Source organism: Perca fluviatilis, chromosome 24 (assembly GCF_010015445.1).
Source record: "Perca fluviatilis chromosome 24, GENO_Pfluv_1.0, whole genome shotgun sequence".
NCBI lineage: Eukaryota > Metazoa > Chordata > Actinopteri > Perciformes > Percidae > Perca > Perca fluviatilis.
The window spans coordinates 4,655,587-4,678,017 of record NC_053135.1 but is presented as its reverse complement, the minus strand read 5'-3'; the positions used below and the strand labels follow the sequence as shown (position 1 = coordinate 4,678,017).

The window sequence follows — 22,431 nt, the reverse complement described above, 5'->3', positions numbered from 1 at the left end:
GAGAGATTTACAGTGGAGTTAAGGGCGATCACACCATTAAAGGACTTGGGAGGAAATCGGAGAGAGACTGCGAGAGATAACTAGTTAGAGATAGAGCTCTGTAAAAGCAACCGCTGTTTGAATTTCTTCATGTATAAGTGCATCAATTAATATTTCTGTTTCGCGCTCCCGGGTCAAATGTGCAAACATTTCCGGCAGAATTACAGAGGGAATAGTCAAGTTCTGAAGGTTCACCAGTTAAAACATAACCCATGCCTTCTGCCTCGGCCTTGTCTCTGTCTCCATACAAAGTGCTGAATTTTGCATGAGCGCCTGAGCGTATAGCAACTGGAACCCTATAGCGTTGTTTACTGATACTTCCTTGAGGCATCTCACTCCGCGCAGCCCATTCTGGTAAGAGTGCAAGCAGCTGAGACCTGTCTCCCGTCGGTGCTGTGTGATGGTCTTGTTATACAGCAGAGCATGAAGAAACAACTGGCAGAGGTCAGGACATGCAGACGTACTTCTCTGGTTCAAAATGACCAATCAGGAAGTCTGCTCCCAGCCAATGTTCATTTCTCAGATAGATCTGGCACAAATTGACATGTGACTCATAGCAGAAATAGTCTGGGTAGCGCTTCATGCTGTAAGTGCAACAAAATTTATTTCCCTATTCCGAGGAAATCGATATTAGGATTTTACTCTGATATGGTATGACAAATAGAAACTTTTAATACTACTGTTACTTACTCTTACAGTACATGTCTCTCATACTGTATCTCTATCTGTTAACTATGATGCTACAGATATAGCATAAAATCGCAAGCAGGGACAAACAGCTAGTCTGGCTTTGTCCAAAGGTTAAAAAAAATACAATTACTTTTACAAATATTTTTTGTGTGGATTGAACAAACAAGATCTTAATTTGTGAGCTTTTGAGGTGCTGGAAGGTGCATTTTATTTTGTAGAAAGCAAAAGCGTGTTTCCCCAAATATCAAACTCTTCCCTTTTAAAGTTACTTGACAATTTGTTGCATACAAATAGGTTCTTGTCAACTGAACTGGGCTTACTAATTGTCACAAACACAACATGAACAGTACAAAATCTCACACCAGAAAGGAATGCACCCTTGGTTTGACTAAATTCTCCTCCGAGTGACTCAGGCTCGGTGTTTGCTATCATTTGTCACATGGCCACAGTGTTATGGGTTCAAACAGAAATGTGCAATGGCTCAGTGCACTCCAACAGCAGTTTTCCATCTCCGCTCTCCCCTGGCCCAGTTTCATTATCCTCAAGGTATTCAAGGAGTAATGGCTCCAAGGGCCAGAAACCCTGTTGGCCATTTCAAGTTCTTTTGCTCCTAGTTATTTTTCAGGAACTGAGTGTAAGTGTTTGGAGAGACAGGACAGACTTTTGAGAAGAAAAAAAAATCTGTTCTAAATCAGATTTTAGTAAATTATGTGATCTCTTTGCCACCCCTTTGATTATTTTAGCACACATTTGAATCCGTTTGATTTGAAGTTGTTTTGACAGTTGAAAAAGTAAAAAAAAAGCCAAAGAGGAGTTATTTTAAGTGTAGCCTTGAATCTCACATGCTCCCACCATGCAAGAAATTGTCCACATTCACTGACGGTCAGCAAATTATATGAAGTCCAATTGCAATTAAGCAATTTAGCTTCAGCTGCATGTCAGCAAGTCCAAATGGCTTGGTTCACGTATACTTAAAATGCAGGTTCTGTGTGGCTTCTACAGGGGTAAGAAATGCCTCTACATGTAAACATTGTCTGAGAACCAGGCCGTCTTTTCTCCGAGGAGCTGCTGTGGTGTAACTTCAGCTCCATTGAACATCACCCTTCACTGGGTTTGAGGTATCTGATTGAGTCCATCCATGTGGAGCGCTATTGAATCAAAAGAGTAAACCTCAAGTACATGGTCCACCACACACACGTATACTGTGTGGAAGCTAGGAAAGAATGCGCCCCCGTACCCACGACAGAACACAAAACACACACTTAATAGTGATTGTAAATCACAATCTAGTCAATTAAATTGTTTTAATTCAGAATTGTAAATCTGGAAAACATAAAGTTTAATAGACAGTTCATCATAACAATGCATTGCAGCTGTATTGGCATAGAGCAGCCAGAGATTTGTCATTTAATCCCAGCATGCGTAATCTTTTCCTCCAAAACCCTGGTGAGATGTTTTTTTTTTTCTTATAATTATATTGTTCCTGTTTATCAGATGTTGCTTCGCATTATTGGTAGGAAGGCAAATTCTTGCTCAGAGGGAGACTTGTCTTATTTCTAAGCGCCGACAGAGAGAGCTGCAGAGAGCTACTGAGAGATGGACCGGTCAGCAACAATAACCCTGCACTTGCCACTGCAGGAGACAACGCTGGACCACTGTAGACTCGGCTACACCTCTCAAGTGCTTAATTAAATGAGTCTAAGCATAGAGCTCGCACACAACGCTTGGTTTTCCAAAAACAATGTGATTAAAGCAGCCATGGGCCAGCCAGAATGTAGAGTTGAACAAAATAATTCAGATCACCATGGAGATGTGTAAGAAAAAAAAAGAGGGTCTGAATACAGACAGGGATGTCATTATTACTTTTTTATTCATTATTTTCATAATGACTGTCATTATGCGCAGGCTCTGATTGAATTCCATTTTGTTAGTCAGGTTTGTGGCCGGCAGAATAATTATCACTAAAGCGATATTACGATTCACGCTAAACATTTTCATGGTCAGGGCCTTTACATGTTCTGTATAAAGGACTGGCTCGTCTTTGATTATAAAAGAAAAGAAGAAAAAAAAATGGAATGTTTTTTTTCTCTCTATTTTTCTGACTGATAAAGAAAGGGCCAGTAATGTTGCAGACCATCTAGAAACACTGCTAGACATTATTTCCATTTGCATGGCCAGTCTTAGTGACTTAGTAAATATTACACATACGTGTCCATTCATTGCATTCTTGTTTAGGCTGATTACTGATTATATCCACAAACAACATAACCAGCAGCATCATTTGTATTGCATGGAAAATTCAAACGCAGTCATCAACTTGTATATAAAAGTGATGATTACATCATGGGAAGTGTAATCATCGGTGGACTCATTCATTTACAGCATGTGAAGTGTTAGAATTGATTAAATTGGTGTAGCCATTAAAATGTCTTTTCCTTGCTAGATGGAGGATAATGTGGATCTTAAGCTGCAAAGAGCCTCATCCTCTCTGGATCTAAAGGAAGAATCCTCCAGGCTCTGACAAAGCTCCAATGGGAATCAGATGGAGTTTGGAAAACAATTATTTGTGATGGTACAGAAGTGTTAGCATCGCCAATCCTATCAATCCTCACACACGTTACAGTGTGGTGACACTGCATTTCATCACAATACATGACGTTACACTACAGTGCTCTACCCTTTTCCTATGGCTGCTGTTGAGGTACTCTTGTGCAAGGCAGAAAACTTCCAGCTACGCGAAATACAATTGCAGGCATAGATTTAGTTCTCTGACACGTAGACTGTGCGTTTATATATATTTATATACCTGTATATACATTATATGATTTTTGAATATACATAAGATATGATTGAGTAGTATTAAAAGTAGTTACATTTAAGTAAATTATGACCACCTCGATCAGCAACAATATAGAACTACAAATGATGTTTAAACCAAAAAATAATTAACATTCTGCTACTATGTGCATGTTTAATAATAATACAATGATATCATATAGAAAAATATAGGCCTAACAATGACAGCAGCCGTTGATCCTCCATAATAAACACTTTTATGTTGATACCTACTTTTACTTGTAATGGAGTACTTCTGTACAGTTCTATTTCTACTTATACTTAAGTAAATTATCTAAATACAGCTTTTTCCAGCTCTATATTGAAGCTATATGATGCTCACACTAATATTTCAACCCATAAAAAAGTTCTTCGTTTTTCTCTTTAAAAGTTGCAAGATTTCCAACAAGTGAAAATATTCTCAATGTCTTGTTCAAAATTACTTCTATTTTGGAGTCTCTTATTTACTTTTTACATAGCACTACCCCAAATTTTTTTTGGGATTCATGTTATTTGAGTTTTGTTCATAAGAGCCCTTACAGGTCAACCTCTTTGGGGGTCTGATTGACCCCAAACACAAGTCACGTCACTATGTAGGATAACATACTGCACATGTATTTGTCCGTGAATTACTTTTTTGGCAAACAAAAGGAATATATTTTATATTTGCAAAATGTTCCTTTTATGGTGAAATAACAATGCTTTATGTTAATTTATGTGAATTAGATTCAATTATTTTCTACATATTGGGTTTTAATAAAGATCAGAAGAAAAAAATATACAGGGATTTTTTTTTTTTTTTTACAACATTAGAAATTCTAATTGGATTGTATTTTATTTTGAAATTGATCCAGTATTTATTACCTAATGTATTCTTATCAGTACGGGTACAATTTGCATTTTAAATTGCTGCTGAGTTGATGTTCCTACATACAAGTACTCCCACACTGAAAGCCTCTGTTTTTCATCTTCCTGTCTTACTCTTTTTTGTGTGTCCCTCTTTCTCTCAAAAAAAAACCAGCCCCCCCCCCCCCCCACAATTGTGTTGAGTGGGGTTTTTTGGCCCCCCCCTAAAAAACAAAAACAAAACCCCCCCCCACCCCCCCCCCACACACACACCAAAAAAAAACACAAGAATTGCAACTGAACAAGTTGGAGTTTTTAAGCCAACACCAGGACTTCCTGGTTATTTGTCAAAGTCACTGCCGCTGAGCCGCATGAGTGGCTGCGTGAGAGTGTGGGGCTCAGAGGCAAGCCGGCCAGGGGTTCGCTGTGTGTGTGTGTGTGTGTGTGTGTGTGTGTGTGTGTGTGTGTGTGTGTGTGTGTGTGTGTGTGTCAGGGAGAATGAGGGAGAGAGCATGAGACAGTAACAGAGTGAGTGAGTTATTGTTAGTGTATGTGTGTGTGATTTTGCTCACAGGTGTGTGTGTGTGTGTGTGTGTGTGTGTGTGTGTGTGTGTGTGTGTGTGTGTGTGTGTGTGTGTGTGTGTGTGTGTGTGTGTGTGTGTGTGTGTGTGTGTGTACACACGCCGTCGGCTGCGTCGCTCTCGGCCCAGTGGAGCTTACAGTAAATCACATTCCCTTTATTGCCAAATTTAGCAGCTTATGCTCAATAGGCTCTGCTCAAATCTACGCCGTGTCCCACCAGGGCGTTAGTCTGGGCTCATAAAAGTGGATTGGCCACACGCACACAAACACTCGCCTCTGAGCAAAGACGACTCATCCCCTCTTCTATTTTCCTACATTATTTTCCCCTCTTCTTTATCTGAGCTACTGGAAACACTATCTGGGCTTTTCTAATCTCCCCTTTTTCTCCCTCTTTGGGATTTCCCACCATTGTCCCCCATTCATTGGGGCTTTGTTTATATCAGGGTACTTTTGTTAGAAGACACTAAGAACTTGGATATTATCATTCAACATGTTCATAGGCTGTATTACCAAGGGAACATGGTCTATTTTAAATGCACAGGTTTATAAAGAAAGGACATTTTATCCTATAAGCTTTCTCCTTTATCCAAATTGATTTTGACATTTTTACGTCTTGGCAGACATGGCGGGGTTAAGTGCTGATAATTATTTGGAAGAGATGAATAAAAATATGAAATGTGTCTAGAATGGGGGACATCAAAGCAGCGGGGATTTGTTGCATGTTTTTCCTCTAATACTGTGAATATGGAACATTTGCAGTAGAGGTTTGATTAGTGTGACATTCAATGGGTCCTTTGATTTGGAACCGATTGTGGAAAAAACGCCTTTGTTTTTGCCACCCATTAAAGAAAATGACTTGTATATCAATTATAGCAGTGATTTAATAAATAACACATGAGGAATAATATTAAATCTGCCCTCTTTTTTATTTTATGTAGTGTGTGGGGGGGAGCTGAAAAAGTGCAGTGGTGAAGTGATGAGGGCCGACACTGAAGTCCGCAGGCACTGGAGTTGAAATTTAGCTGTGACTTCCCCCCCCCCATGACCCGGAGAGTGAAGGGAGGGGAAAACACCCCACAACAGCACAGGATTGTATTTGTAGGTGTGTGTGGATGTGTCTTTGTGTGTAGATCCTTTTGTGCATTTAGGGTTTTGTGTGTGTGTGTGTGTGTGTGTGTGTGTGTGTGTGTGTGTGTGTGTGTGTGTGTGTGTGTGTGTGTGTGTGTGTGTGTGCGTTTCGCCATCCCCCTCCTATTCAATTAAGAGCTTAAGCTCATTAGTGGCAGACTTACATCATTACCTCTCCAATGGCTAATGTCTAAAATCTATTTAGATTTATGTTGCCATTAAGTCTCCTCCACCACACACACACACACACACACACACAGTTTGTCGTCACAAATCAGAAAATATGTCATAGATTTAACCTGAAAATGTCCCATATGTAAGATTTTCCATATCAATGTGTGCCTTTTATAGCAACACTGCATATTCAACACACTTGAATCATACCTTTGCCTTCAGTATGTTAATCAGAGAGGAGAAAGAGCACGCTTGGAAATACATCTGCACAATAAACTACAAAGCCCTGTTTTCCTCACTTAAACATTACAGACGCTAATTTAAGGCTTTTGTCTAATTACTAACTAATAATTATCACTGCACAACAAAAAGACTTCTTAACAAAGCCATTACACAGCGATTAGTTGAGTTTTCAATCCATTTTCATTACGCTAACAAAACCTTGATTGCATTGCAGGCTTGACAAATTTAATGAATTGATGGAATTGTTAAAAAGACAATTAATTATAGACAATAGAGAGTGATAGGTGGAGCTGTAGCTCTCAGTAATAGAGCGCTCAGGCCTGCAGGAGTGTATAATCTGCTGCAGCCGCTGCTCTAATAAACAGACTGGGAATAACAGCAGGTGGAGGAAGGAAACCATCCACTTTTCTACATATGTGCTCAGCGGTAACTCCAGGGCTTCATGTTCGACTGCAGGGGCGCGTGCAGAAGCGCGTGCATTGAGTTGACCTTCTGTGTGTGTGTGTGTGTGTGTGTGTGTGTGTGTGTGTGTGTGTGTGTGTGTGTGTGTGTGTGTGTGTGTGTGTGTGTGTGTGTGTGTGTGTGTGTGTGTGTGAGGCATGACTTTGTGTCCACATTTTTATTTACACCCTTTTATTAACCCCTTAAATTTGATGTGACCACATTTTCAGTGTGGGTGTGATTAGGAACAATGAACTGATAGTTATTCCATCTTTGATGTCTTGTTTAAATCTGGTCTCCCCGCTGATGCTTTGATAACTGGCTAACTGGGACATTTTCATTCTAATTAGGGCTTCAATTGCTAATTCCATATTGCTGCTATAATTATCACGGGGAGATACACGGACACTGCAGGCGTGTTTGGAGTCACATTTCGGGCAGACGGGGAGGCGGGTGTGCAGATTTGCCCCCATGTGCACTTCAGTGGGTTCCAAAGCTGAGGCCAGGAGGCTTCTAGGGGGCCTCCAGTGTGCTATAGATGGGCTGTTTTCACACTCAATAGGCTTTAGAGCGGAGTTTATCCTCACTATACTCGGATTGGTCCTCTAAACCAGTTTGCATCATTTGATATCATTTACAACCACGATTTACAGCTTTCTTGGGATAAAATGGCTCTCATAATTATTCTAGTATAGGTTACACACTGTCCATTTCAACAAATGACTACCTCCACAGATTAAAGACTCAACTTGTTACAAATGCTTTTAAAGTTAGTGTGCAGTAGAAAAAGAAAGACTGTCTCACCTTTAATCTGTAAAAAAATTGGATTCAAGTCAGTAGACGCGACTAGTTAAAGTGCAGTGCTGCTCCTCAGTCTCTCTTTTGGCTTCTAAACACTTCTCTGTTCATTCTACGCTTCATCTTTCTCACCATTTGGACTCCCATACGCACTACAAACTAGACTCCCCCTAATAACCTTATGGGCAATAACTGGAAGTGAGGATTTTTTTTCTTTTTTTTTCTTTCTTGCGTTACCCCCCTTTGCACGCATGCGCAGTGGGAAGCGTACTGGTCAGTCTGAGAAGCAGCTGTTCAGGGCTGGTGAAATTCCAACATGGCAGTGGCTGTGGTCAGTGTTTCCTGCGTTCACTTGGGATGGTTTCAGCTCGCACGCAACCCGGCTTAACCTCGGCACCCCCCGTTCATCAGCAGAATCCCTCCCCGGGATCGATGCGACCCTAACCCCCCACGTGAGAGGTCGACCTGTCGCTAAAAAAAGCAGGTAAGGAGGGGAAGGATAGTCTGATCCGCTGCGTCTGCAATTAGACAGAGTGGACAGAGCAGATAGGCTCTCCGGGCAGCGCGGCTCTAGAGGACACGTTTACCTCACTATCATGCATACATGTGCGGTTAGTCATTTTACAAGTTTCCCGTATCGCTAACGATACCTGAGCGTGAATTGCTGTGCACGTATTTTTTTGTATTTATTTTATTTTTTAAATGTGATTTTCAAGGAGCGCACCTGCGCCACGGTTACATCGCAAAGGCACGGACACGTAGCCTGCACTATAGGTTGGCCGCCTGCTGTTTCTGTGTGTTGGCTGTGCGGCACTCACTCAACAGGAAAAAAAAAATACACAACTTGCTATTCCAGCCTCTATCAGGCGGCTGCGGCGATACGGTTACAACAAGTTGCCCTATGCATGCGTGCAGAGAGCGGATACAATGTCACCGCAGCATGCTTTTTTTTTATATATATATATTTATTTTTTTTACAAGCTTGGGCATTTTAGGGCGTTATCAACAGATTTAACTTGGGTCCGGGCATCATTTCCCAAACAATCACTGAGCTGCACCAGTTGATTTGCCTGTGCCCCCCTCTCCCGCCTCCCTCCCTCCCTTCCTCCCCTCCCCACCGCTGCCTGTCATCCCGGGCTCCACTTTCTAATGAGATGCATGTAGGTTAGATGCCTCTCCTATTGAGTTGCTCGCTCCAGTACTTGAAGGGCCCACCTTTCACACGGCTTGAAATCCGAGCAGTGCTAGGACCAAAAAAGAAAAAGTGTCTGTAACATTTTTCTCTCTATTTTTTTTTTTTTTGGTTGAAGGGGACATCTTTTTTTATCCGTCACAAATTAATTCCAATGCTCTCATCTCCTCTTCCTCTACCTCTTCCTCTCACTGTTCCAGCACGAGATGATCAGCAGCAGCAGCGTCTATGGTAGGTGGATTTTTTTTCATTAACTTGTGCACTTTTTTTTTTTTTTTAAATTAATGTATTAGAAGGTGTAAAAATGTAAAGATGAATTCCAGTAGCTGGTGAAGGTGACACCGCACACTGAGTGTATTTATATGTATTTATTTCACTGTGTGTGTATATTCACACCTTCAGCTTTATTTAAAATTGTGCATCCGTTTCTTTCTTTCTTTTTATTTATGTAGGATAAATCTCTAAAATTGTAGCAGTCCTGTTTAGGTTTATTTTTCCATCTTTATGTTAATTGCTCATATCACACTAACACAGCCTTTTGTCATTCAGCAGCCACACTACCACCTGGTAATTAATACAAGTGTGCAACATTTTAAATTACACATGGCTTAATTTGCAGCCCTAATTAGATTTTTTAAAACATTAAAATCTGTTCTCAAATTTTGTTCTTGAACTTTTTTTAAATCAAACATGCAGATGAGTAAGATAGATATGAGGCAGAAGTTATTTTTCCAAAACACGCTCTCACATACACACACAGCTATGTGCAGAGTCTTCTTTTCATTTGTATATAAAAATATAGAAATTGTTTAATGGAACAAGTAGATGTGATTGGAGTCACAGTGAACAAGGCCTCTATCACTGCCCAATCATGTGTATTATGTGTATTTATAATCAGGATTCATTCATTAGTTACACTTTATTTCATGTTTCTTACTCTATTGCAGTAAAGTTGCCAAGTATTAACACGTTGAAGTGAGAGAACTGTGCATTAATAACAGGATTAAACAGCGATAACAAATAAATACATAAATAGATCCTGCCTTCATTCAAATTTTAGGTACTTTAAAAAACACAGATTCATGTGAGCGGTTTGTAACGCTGCAGAGTGTCGTTGCAGGCAGTGTTTTCTACTTTCATGTAGAACAATGGTGGATTGTTGAAATAGAAAATAGCCATCCCACCCTGTTGCAAGTAAGAACGGCAGCGGATACTTTTCGAATGAATAGTTACGTTCGAGACCACAATGTGCTTTCTGTTGGGCTGAACTTCCACGATTGCACATTCTTGGTTTTTGTAGCAGTTATTAGTGAGGACTCAACCTTTCACCTTTGATCTTTCTCTCTGCTATCTCTCTCTCCCTCTCTCTCTCTCTCTCTCTCTCTCTCTCTCTCTCTCTCTCTCTCTCTCATGCAGCATGTGTAACACACACACACACAGTTATTTGCTTCACGTCATGTGCTGTTTCCTTCTTATTCCTGCTGATGCACTTGTGTGTGTGTGTGTGTGTATTACACATTCTGCATGTGCATTTGCAAATGTGTGCATATTTGGATTTATAGGTGTGTCCATATTGCCAAACTTTAACTGTAATGAAAATATTGAGTGTTTTCTATTTGGACCTCAGGTGTTGACATGATCTAAAATGACGTATTACAGATACAAAGGTGTGCACTTATTTACAATTGACACATACAATTGCATATTTTATGCACCGTTGTCATTTCAATTTGTTCATAATTGACGGGTTTTTGATTACACTTGTGATTCAGATTTGTGGATGTGATTTTATGAGAGATATCGGAGGACGTGCAAGGATGTCTCAGCTTGCTTTTTTGCTGTTTTTGTTAAAGAAGAGAAGTCTAGAGGACCGTGTGTGTGTGTGTGTGTGTGTGTGTGTGTGTGTGTGTGTGTGTGTGTGTGTGAGAGCCGAGAAAACCCAGGCGCAGCCGTGTGTGTGGAGGTTCTGTGTGTAATGTAAATAATGTAGACACTCAGCGGTGTGTTTATTCCTCTAAGTCTATTTGTTTGCTACAGTCCCCGGCTTAAGATCCGTCCCTCTGCATCCGCAGTCTGCGCATGTTGCAGTGACAGTAGCAATAATCCCCCTCATTATACACGTAACGTATCGCCTCACATCTCCGGCAGCCCCCCCTCACCCCCCCGATACAGCTAATAGGGACAGAGAGAGGAGAGATAACAGGAATAGAAGAAAAAGTGCTTTACAAACAGGCAACCCTTTACTCTGCCTTTATTTATCTAAATACTTTCCCCTCAAATGAATAAAGAGAGCCGGTGGGCTGCGAGGGTGGCTCCGCTACTCCCAGTGGGGCCGTATAAATACATTATCCTGACACTTTCTATCAGTCTGTAATGTTTACCATTAAAAGCTGTTTTACTGTCCCGGAACCACCGGCGTGCGATCTAGCCCGCCTCGTGGGACTTCTGCCAGATGTGTGGAAATATTGTTCTTTTTAGACACACACACACACACACACACACACACACACACACACACACAGACATTAGTCTCAGCCGCATCCATATCAGTGGATTTCCTCTTCTGTACCGATCTAACGAGACCCAAAGATTTCTTCATTAACGGAAGACCCCAGCAGTTTTGGCACTTAATAGAAACATATCTTATCTTATCTTTTGTTTCACCGCACTTTCCCTCTGACGCCAGCTTTCTCCATTACGAGCTGGCATCAAAACAGAAAAATCTACTCTGTGTCTCCTTTTACTCTCATCTATTTCACTCTTTGTCCATTTTTTTATTTCTCACTTATTTTTCCTTTTTTTTTCCCTTCTCTATCTCTCTCTCTCTCTCTCTCTCTCTCTCTCTCTCTCTCTCTCTCTCTCTCCGTCCCAGAAGACAGTGCTGGGGCTGTGTGTGTCAGCTAACTGTAGAGCGGCTGTGTAAGTCTTTGTGCGTTTCCCTACATGCTCGCTGACAGGCCCCTCCTCGCTGATCTAAGTTCCTCTCCCAGAGACGGCAGGCAGCTGTCGGTAGCGCCGCTGCCCGAAAACACGTTTCTCCGTAGATGAGTGGACGCCTGTTCCTTAAAAAAATCCTTGACACCATGATCCACTCAATCCTCCTCCTATTTCTCTCCCCCTCCTTTCCTCCTTCGGTATTGGTACACTGGCTTTTGGGATTTAGTTGGGGAGGTTGGTTGGGGGGGGGTTCAGTGTTGCTGTGACTGACAGTTGGTGTCGGTTGGTGGATTTTTTATTTTTTTCGTGTTGCAATTGGAGTCAACCCTTTCCTCAAACACTCACTCACGCACAAATTATATCCATTCTGCCCTCATGTCTTTCTCCCAGTGCCGACTGGTTATTATCCAGTCAAAATCTGATGGGTGTACTTAAGGCGAGGGCTATCCACACCAGACTGACTCAGGGGTGGAGTAATACTTTCAGCTCACTACTGCGGAACCTGCTGTAACCTGTGATGCTTTATACCAAGATAATGCTTTTTATGTATCACGGTTTTATCAGGTTTCTAACCAGTGCTCAGCATGTGATGTTACTGATACTGTTGAGTTAGGTATTGTAAAAGAAAATCCCCCCAACAAAAAAAATCCTGGAGAAGAAATCTGCAAATCTGCATCTGAACAACAACCGTTTTCAAGTCAAAATAAAAAGGAAGAAAAGTCACTACGTTTACAGATGAAATAAAGACCAGAGCAGCTCCACGATCAGATCGGGGTCATCACAATAACAGCTGGGAACCTTTTTAAAGCCAGTAGAGCCAAAGCTGATCTAAGATCAGTGTCACCAAATTTCCCGATTTTTTTCCGCCTCTTATTTTCCACCCATCAAGAGACATTCAGCTAAATTCATCTCCATGTTAATTCCAGCATTAAAAAGCATTATCTCACTTTCTTTGAACTCCGAATCCCCCAAAATGTTTGAAGTTTCTTTGGTTTATGTAATGCGTCATTTTCATAGGTTTTAATCAAATCAAAGCTGTAGATCCCCCTCCCTCCTACCTTCTTTGCAATCCGCTGCCCCCTTTTCTGAATTTTGAGCAGACCCCCGCTCACCTCCCTTTACTCTTTACCAGCAATCTCCACCACCCATGGCCCGGATTCTCAGGCAGATATTAAAACATTCAGCATGTGGAAGTGTTAAATATGCTAAGGACTTATTAAAAAAAGGAAGAAAAAAAAAAATCTAACTTCCACTTTGGAATATTCCGCACCATTAGACAGCGATAGAGATGGCGGCGTACAGCTTATCCTTTACATTGTGCCTTCAAATGAGAAGGCGCGGTTTCTAATTAGGTTATTGCCATGGAAGTCTTAAGTTAAATTGTGCATATGCGGAGGAGCTCATCGCTCATTTGGCCCGACGATGGAGGACGCCAATGAGAGCCCCACAAGGGCCAAAGAAAATGACAGCTAGGAGAGAGAGGAAGGATCTGACTGTAATCTCTCGCTGCTGCTGCTCTTCAGTCTGGCTCTGGCTGGATGATCTGATTTTGGTAGCAGCGAGCTCGGGCTAGATAGTGACCGTCTGCTAACCCCCCCCCCCAGCCCCACCTCCCGTCTGCAGCTCAGCTTGAACGTCTTGATTAGCGAGGCATCTTGCGCGAGCGGCAAGCAAGTCGGACACTTTTGTCTGCGTGGCGGCAAAGGTGTGTGTGCGCGTTAATGAACAATGGCTCATTGGGTTTGAGGGAGAACTGGTGTGTGTGTGTGTGTGTGTGTGTGTGTGTGTGTGTGTGTGTGTGTGTGTGTGTGTGTGTGTGTGTGTGTGTGTGTGTGTGTGTGTGTGTGTGTGTGTGTGTGTGTGTGTGTGTGTGTTGTGTGTGTTTGAGCTTGGCAGGCTGCCAGGGGATGGACACAAAGGATGAGTGGCTGGGCGTGTGGCACAGCATCTCTGAGCTGCCTGTGGCCTCTGGGAGATGGACACAAACAGGGAGCGAGAGCAAAAACAACTGCTGTTGCTACATAGCAATTAAACTCATTATCGAATAGTCTGCCAATGCTTTTTTTTTTTTTTTATTAATGGCTCGGTCTGCGTAAGGTCAAAAAAATACCAATCACAGCTCCCTAGAAGCCGAGGCGACGTCTACAAATGTCTCGTTTTGTCTCATCAAAAACTCCTAAACCCCAATGTATTTAATTTCTTATCATATATGACATTAACAAGTGGCAAATCCTTCCATTTGAGAAGCTGCAACCTGAGAAACTGCATTTTTGCTTTGACTGAAAGGATTAATAGCTCACTTAAATAGTTGCTGATTATTTTTCTGTGGATCGCCTAATCGTTTCAGCTCTAGTCTACTTCATGTTTAACTTGCACCTGTATGTACGTGGTGACGCCTTTAATTAGAGCCAAAACTAAGGGTTTAATTGTAATAGCGATAAATCTTCAGACAATCAATATCTGTCTATCCCAGTTTCCAAGAGTCCACGGCGACGTCTTTAAATATCTCGTTGTGTCCGACCAACAGTCCAAAACCCAAAGATATTGAGTTTACAGTCATATAAAGCAGAGACAAGCAGACAATCCTCCTATTAGAAAAGCAGAAACCAGAGAATCTTTACTATTTGTACTTGAAAAATGACTTAAAAAGGACTTCTCTACATGTTCCAAGGCCAGCTGGGAAAGAAAGTGGTTTGTATGCTTACCTGTGATTGTGTGTGTGTGTGTGTGTGTGCGCGTGTGCGTGCGTGCGTGCGTGTGTGCGTGTGTGGCGCCGTGCGGGCCAAGTTTCCCTACCGGAAGCATGCGAGAGCATTAGGATGTTGCTTGTACAACTCGGTTGGCAGGATGGACACATGTGGTAGATAGCTAATGATAGCGTGCAGCGTATAATGAGATCCTACTCTCCGTCTGTCTCCCCTACCTGGCATCATGCATTAACCATACAAGAGGAAGAGGAGGCACGCATGGTATTGACTTTTGAGTGGGTGTCTGCTTGTCCGTTGTTGGTTTTGTTTAGCACTCAGAGGTCAGCATGGCTGCAAGCGCCGCACATTTATAACAAGTATGGTTTTTTTTGTTTTATTTTCATAGCGGGCAAACATTTTTTGAAAGGCGAGAAGCTCTCCTCATCCGCACCTCTTGCGCTCTGTTAAATGCTTGTAAATTGATTTTGGATGTGTTGCAATGTATATGCTTAACAAGCCAAATGGGTTCAATTTGTGGGTTAGTTTGTGTGTTCAGAAGATTATTCTATTAATGTATTCCACACACTCATAATCCACAGTATGTTGTGCGTGAGGGAGGCATTGGCAGTGGTCCATCTTCATGCCCAGTAACATATATTTATCCTCTTCACTACACAATCCTCTAGGCCGCTCAAATCCCCCAGGGGGTCCCAATGACATGCTTACTAATGTGTGCTTTGGAAACGGAGTGCTATTGTATCCCCTAAATCTCACAAAGCACTGTATGATTTGCCCATTGTCGTTAAATCGCTTTGCTTCTGCCAAGTACTTGCATCTCACAGAGGCTTAATGCTTTGAGGGTTTCAGGGACAGCTTCGAGTTCCTCTTTTGTTGATTTCAGGGAAAAATGCCAAGACTGCTGCGCTGAATATTGTTTTGAGTATGGAGGAGGGAGGGGAAGAAGGGCCATTGCCAAGCGACTCCATTGAGCCCCGTGAATGGGCCATTCATATTTAGGAGAATCACCCAGATGCCATATTGTTGGCTCAACAACGCTAAATATTCTCCAACAAGGATGGGATTGTAACAGGTTTTTCAATTTTGCAAGTGTGGAAAAGGACATTGGGAAATTGGGGGAAAAACTGTTAAGCCCTCAGTCACTCTGAAAAGACATAATAGTGTTCCTACTTTGCTTAAAAGGAAAAAAGAAGGTTTTATTTATGTTGGTTGTTGGGTGAGAATAGAGGTATTGGTCAAAATAGTTCTTTCTTTTTTCTCCCTACAAGCATCAGGCCCTCTGCCTTGCTCTGTACAGGATGTCAGTCAAATGATACATTTTGAAAAGACAAATACTCCACACGTCTATAGCATAAGACAGGTGCATCGGAGAGGGACGATTTGGTCAGAAGTTGTAAAGAAACTCCCGCACACACTGTCTAACTTGCAAAGATCAATTTGCAAAATAAAGCAACTCAAAGGGACTTTAATCTTAATATAGCTTGTTAATAAACACCTTTTTAGGAAAATGTTTACTTTTTTATATATATATTCAATATATGTGCTTAGAACTACATTACAGTTTGTCATCAATCCCTTTGTTAAATGTTTATATAGTACTTATAAATTATAACAAGGGGAGTTAAAATGTTAATGTGTAAGCTGATGAATAATGTATTTCTTTAAACAACAGCCTCAACACTTACCAATGTGTATTTTAAGCCTATACCAATTACTAATTTGGAATATTAATGATTTTAAAATGCGTTAAAAATGACATTTAGAAATATCGGGGCCATATGAAGTAGTAACTTAACTGTACTGTGAGCCTTTAGAAGGTTACAGTCCAGAGTGCAAAAAGAAAAAGAGGTTTAAAATATCACTTTTGTCCGAGCAGTTTCTGAAGCTCATCACTGCCGTAAGATGTTGTGTCTTTAGCAGGAAGCAGGGCGTGCTGCTTGCTATGGCGGCATCAGGACAGCAGCTACTGGCGGGATTGGATCCCAGACCAGCAGGGTCATACAGCCGAGGTTGTCTCTCCTTGCACACAGAGCTCTCATATGGTCCGGCCCCACTAAGCAACCTTGAAACTGCCGCTGTAAGCAGCTAAGCCCTGTCCCTGTCCCTGCACCGTCAAACGGTCTATACAGGACTTTGCAAACTGTCATTGTGGTCTTTTATGTCATGCATGCACTGAGTATTAATCACGGCTGGATCTGCGCCTGAGAGGCTGATCAAATTTATTGTTTGGCTGCACGGGACAGTAATGGGTGTTTAATTACTCAATAAAAGCCCTTTTATAGATTCCCAGGCCTCCTGTGTGTTGAGCAAATGGTATTGATCTGTCTCCGGGCTGCAACATGATAGCCTGTGAAGGAGAATTAGAGCCCTTAGCCTGCTAGCACTTTCTCATTCATTAGCTGCATTAGCCAGAGGGTGGTTAAGACGTAGCATCATTGTTAATACCAGAGTCTCAAAGGTTTTTGTGTCTGGCTGGTGTTGTAAAGCTCCGTGCACCTCATTTACACAAATATGGATTAGATGAGCAATGAATAACATTGACCAGTGTGGAACGTGTTTGAATAGGGATCTCCAGGAGAGTCGTTTCTTTTTTTATTTCTTTTTTTTAAACATTTCCCTCTAACCACAGCATAATCCACAGGACTAAATTTGACGCCCCTTAGCCGAGCTGTGAGCTGTATTAGTCGGGCTACCATCTAGACCGCATGTTTTATCCCACCTCTTCCCCACCTTCTAATCTGTAATCTGACGGCTCCTCTTCCTCATCCTCAGAGGCCTAATTCTGGATCTCCGTCCTCCTGCTCACTCTGCAGTCTGGACTCACAAAAGGAGAAAAAGGCTGAATGATGATGACAGTGAGCCCTACCGTGTCTCCCTGTGGGTTTCCATGCAAGCATACATGTTTGGTGTTCATATCCAGTCCACTGTATCTATTTCTTTTTTTTCTTTTTTGCCTAACTGCATCTGCCTTGGGTCCATTGTTCTTTTATGTTCAGGGCATATTGCTGCTTCTATGAACCAGCACCACTTCTCTTGATGCACGGCAAAAACCACTGCAATATCTCCCTTGATGTGTTTATATCAAATGAATGTGGCCTGTTACAGACGTGGTGGAGTCAGTTGGGTGGCTTTGTGGACGAAAAAAAAGAGCCTGCGAGGGACCATGAAAGAGACATTGTCCACTATGGACCATACAGTTCCTTTGTAGATAAATGGATTTTCATGCTTATCAACTGGGACACTGACATGAGTGAAAACTGTGGAGAATGTGGAATTATTCTCACTCCTCGGCCGTACACATGGACAACTGTAGTTTCAAGTGTGTGTGGTCTTTCATTGTCCTGCAGCAAGGTTTTTTTTTGTCATATTTGGGTGTATCATTCAATTTGGAACAATGTGCACTGTTAATGCCAGAAATGGGCCTCGTGCATGCAGCCAACTATATCCATCTGGGAAAATGTTGCTCACTGAACTCCCCAATCCACATTTAACATCAGGTATATACTGTACTGTATGTAAATACTGTTGGAGTTGGGTGACTTTATATATATATATATATATATATATATATATATGTATGTATGTATGTATGTATGTATGTATGTATGTATGTATGTCAACTTCATCAGAACAGAGGAAACTAATTTAGTGTTTCGCTGGATCATCATACATTTATTCTTACTCAATCACATTTGGTTTTGAGAAGGATCCAGTAGAGCTGGCCGATATGGGCGAAATCGATATAATGATAATAGAAATACTTTTCAATACAACATGGATGACAGAATGGTAAATTTCAGACAAAATTTAAAATGATGGAATTGATGTTCAGTGCAAAAGGAAATAAACTGAGTTTTTAACAAATTTTGCAACTGCTTTGCATTTTTAAGTTGTGGCAATTTTATTAATAATAATATTTTTTTATGTATGTATTATATAACAACAAAACAGAAACTCTTGCCTGTCTATTTAAATATTCTCTCTGTAAGTTGATGTCTGCATGGCTGAAGATAATCTTGAGGAAGTATTTTTCTACAGAAATGGCCTTTGCTTTACGTTTGTTTTTAAACTCTCGACAGCTCAACAGGTGTTGAGTGTAAATGACAAAAGAAACTTCCGTTAAACTTAAAGGTTACCGCACTTAACGTTAACGGTAGTATCGATAGTCCGATATCAAAACAATGTCACCTGTTATCATTAAATGAAAACAGCACTTCACATTCAAGTATTTAATCTGATTCTATTCAATCAATAATCACAATTTAAGACACAACCACAAGATTAGTCAGAAAAATAGATGTAAGATATTTTCCTCAAATTGTTCCGCCCTATGAGGTTTTTTAGCTACAGCTTGCTCAGAATTATTAATTTGGGCTGCAGAATTTTGTAAAATAACACAGTATGAGCCAAGAACATTACAACTCCACCCAAAGCCACCATTATTACCCAAACCCATAGACAAGCTTATTTATATCATCATTCAAAAAATACAATAAACTAGGCCTAATATGCAAGTTAAGAATGAACCCCGTACAGACATAAACCAGCCCCCTTGCTTTGTGTTCTAATCCTCGGGACACGTGTACATATATGCAAGCATGCCCACACAGACGCACATTAAGCCCTGTTCACATTCGGCTGCCTGTGGGGCTCGAATGAGAAGCGATGTCTACTCGATGCGGAGCCAGTGATCTAGGTAATCTGCCTGTGCTGTGGGACAGGTCTATTGGTCCACAAATCAATTGGCTTCATGTCCGTGCCATTAGGCTAACATGGCGCTGCTGAGGCGCTCAGAGCGGTAAACAGACTGTTTAATTCCCCTGGACACTGGCCAGGTGGACACTCCTCCTCCTGCTGCTTCCTCCTGATCCTTCCGTTTTATATATATTTTTTTCTCTTCCTCCCCTCATTCTACCGTCCTCTTACATTCACTCCACTTCAGTCAATGCTGTATCCTCAGAGGACGAGTGCTAACAGGAATTTAGCTTGGAGGGGTTGCGTGTGTGTATGTGTGTGTAAAGAGGAGAGATTTTGGCCAATGAACCCTTGCTGTGCTCTGTCCTCCAGTGCTGTGTCTATACTGAGTAAGTGATCCCTTGGGATGCAGTACACACATCAGCATCCCTCCCAATCTCTCTCCCTATTTCTCTGTCTCGGTCTCTCTCCCTCTTTCTCTCTCTGTATGTGTTTGTTTCAGTCTTTGTTTCTCTCTCAGTGTATCTCTTTCCCATTCTGTCTCTGTCTCTCTTTCTCTTTATATATCCCCACCCCCCTCCCTTTTTCTTTCCATCTCCAGACAGAGGCAGCAAACAAGTACAGTAATATGAGGGGGCAGCATCATAAACAAACACACACACACACAATCATGATTAGAAGAATGCAGAATTATGCCCAGGCTGCAAGAAGTTTATCACTTCCTTTTGTGCACAGCTACACCAAATAAAACAACACCTCCTGTGCTCTCGTTCCGCCGAGCTTTTGGTTTCCCTATATGGACGCGACTAATGACTTAGCTTGTATAACGTCAGCAATTCAATTTATCCACTTCACCGCCGCGCCGCGCGTCCTGTTTTGTGCGAGTCTTTGTGCTGCGGCATGGTAATTGAGCCAGCGTGTCTTGACAGATGAGCGTTGCTGGCAGTATCACTGTCGCGCGTCTCATTTCCTGCACGCTGTTGCCGATTGACTGATAAGATAAGAGGCCCGTAGCCAGGTCTGAGAGCTTCAGCGCAACTAACAACCGAAGCCGTGATCCGTGATGAAGCGGTGTTGGGGCACTCGCAGGGAAATCTGGGCCCAACAATGTGAGTGAGTGTAAAACGTACACAGAATAAACACCAAATTAAATGTGCATTCAGAGCATTATTTGGAGTTCAGCTGGACAGCAAACCTTTAGAAAATGACATGACACAGTAGAGAAATCAGTGTTGTGGTTTCAGATTTGCTCGTGGTGCCAGAACATTTTACTGTTGCTAGGAGACGCTGAAACCCTCTGACACATCTGGTCAGCTGTTGCACAAGATGTTGACAAGGGTTGGAGCATCTGTAACAGCATGATATTGTTTACAAAATGAAACTGTCTGCAGACCTAATGTCAATCGTTTTTTCAGCCATGCAGGTACTGTAGGGCTGCTGGCTGAGTATATGTCTTCAGTTTTGAGTGTAAAAAAAAAACGGGATTAACAAAAAAGGTTTCATTTTGCTGGATATTACTGTATCATGACAGCTTTCAAAAAATGAAAATACCATGGCCTGAATATCAAGCTGTGCTATTGGCCCTTTGTTCCTCTGCCTTGACTCATCTCCCTCCTGGGACTTCAGTGGCGGAATGACATTCCCCTTCCAACAGGACAGCAGAGTCACTCCTTATCTTATGTCACAGCTCATCTCTTCAAAAAATACTGCACGTCCTTTTTTTCACAGCTAATTCGCACACCCTTTTTTTTTTCTCTCGCTATTCTTCAACCTCTCTACCTGATCATATTCTATCCATCCATCTTCTTTATGGACCAGAAGACGTTTATCTCTCTGCATCGTATGCTTTTGTGTAGCATTTTTGTGTCCAGATGACAAACCGGTATACAGATCCGCTGTTTGCTTCAGGGTTGGAGCTGCGCCCTGCGGTAATAAAGCTGCAATTATTTATTTAGAGTGACAACAAAAGTTTCTAATGCGGCGGCTGCGAGAAATATTGCGCTGAAAATATGTGAAAGTACATTTAGTTGCCAACACACACACAGACACACACGCACACACACACACATCCACACTGTTATCAAGGTTCTTGGATCGGGCAGAACTGTAGGGAATATGCAGAATAGTGAACAGAGAGGGATGAAATATCTCTTTTTCTGTTGGCTGATGGGTGCTGTAGTACTACACTTTCACCTAACATACGGAACTCCATATGCGTAGTGAAAGTGATTCTGGTGGCAGAGGTTTGGTTGAAGATGCAGAGTTGTCAAAGTAAAAGGTTAATTCATGTTAGAAATGTTGTGTACACATTTAGTATCAACAGCTTCTGTACATAAAGTGGCCTCTTTAGTCAACAGCAACAAGCTACAACCAGGGCACATTTCAACTTCAACAGATCTTTATCAAGCATTTCACATTTTTGTCAGCTGCGTTGTAGCTTAAGCAGTGGAATGAACTGAATTGTTCAGGCCAGCGTCAGACAAAAACTTCAATTTGGGGAATTGAAGTCTACTGGCTGCTTGGCCTTAGTGGTGACATCTGAGAATGTTAAACCAATCAAAAGACAAAGTTTAAAAAGCTGCTTATTAGATCTAAAATGACTAGTCGATTACTGGATTAGTAAGCCAAATTCACAGCTCCTCTCTGGTGTAAATGTTAGGTGTGATTCGTCTTCTATGATGCTAAATTGAGTATCATTCGGCTCTAGGCTGTTGGTCGGACAAAAGAAAACACTTGACAGACGTTTTTTTTTATGTTTTTCTGACCTTTTATTGACCAAACAACTAATTGAAAATGATCTGAATTCAGAGCTACTTTTTTGCTTCCTCCGTTACTCCTCAGATAATTTGGTCTAATTATTATCCGTTGGGCTAAAAGTAGCATAGAGCATACTAGTTATCTCTATCTTGCGTTAGCTTAAAGAGCAATAGTGTAGATGGTCAAGAGTTGATGCAATGGGTCCGACGGACAGTGAATTAGAGTACGAGGCGCGGCCTGGAGATTTTAAATATAAACGCATCATTACATATCAGATATTACTTTTGAGGTGTAATGATAGTTCTAATTTGAATAAAAAGTGAAAGCCCTACTTTAGAGTTAGTAGGCTTTCCTAATATTGGCGAGGTG

General features: G+C 41.5%; 1 protein-coding gene across 3 annotated transcripts in view; it reads left to right on the top strand.

Moving 5' to 3' along the window:
* The first annotated feature begins 8,050 nt into the window (after nt 1-8,050).
* Nucleotides 8,051-22,431, top strand: part of LOC120554472 (fidgetin-like) — a 32,566-nt gene continuing 18,185 nt past the window's right edge. The window contains exons 1-3 of one of the 3 annotated variants that reach the window (XR_005638461.1): nt 8,051-8,260; nt 9,169-9,199; nt 17,383-18,107. Coding sequence is in view for 2 of the 3 variants with exons in the window: in XM_039793386.1 (XP_039649320.1) it covers nt 9,175-9,199 (25 nt within the window). In the remaining variant the exon portion in view is untranslated. Of the gene's footprint in view, nt 8,261-9,126; nt 9,200-17,382; nt 18,108-22,431 lie in introns of those variants that run through there. The other 2 variants (XM_039793386.1, XM_039793387.1) reach the window with 2 other exon arrangements.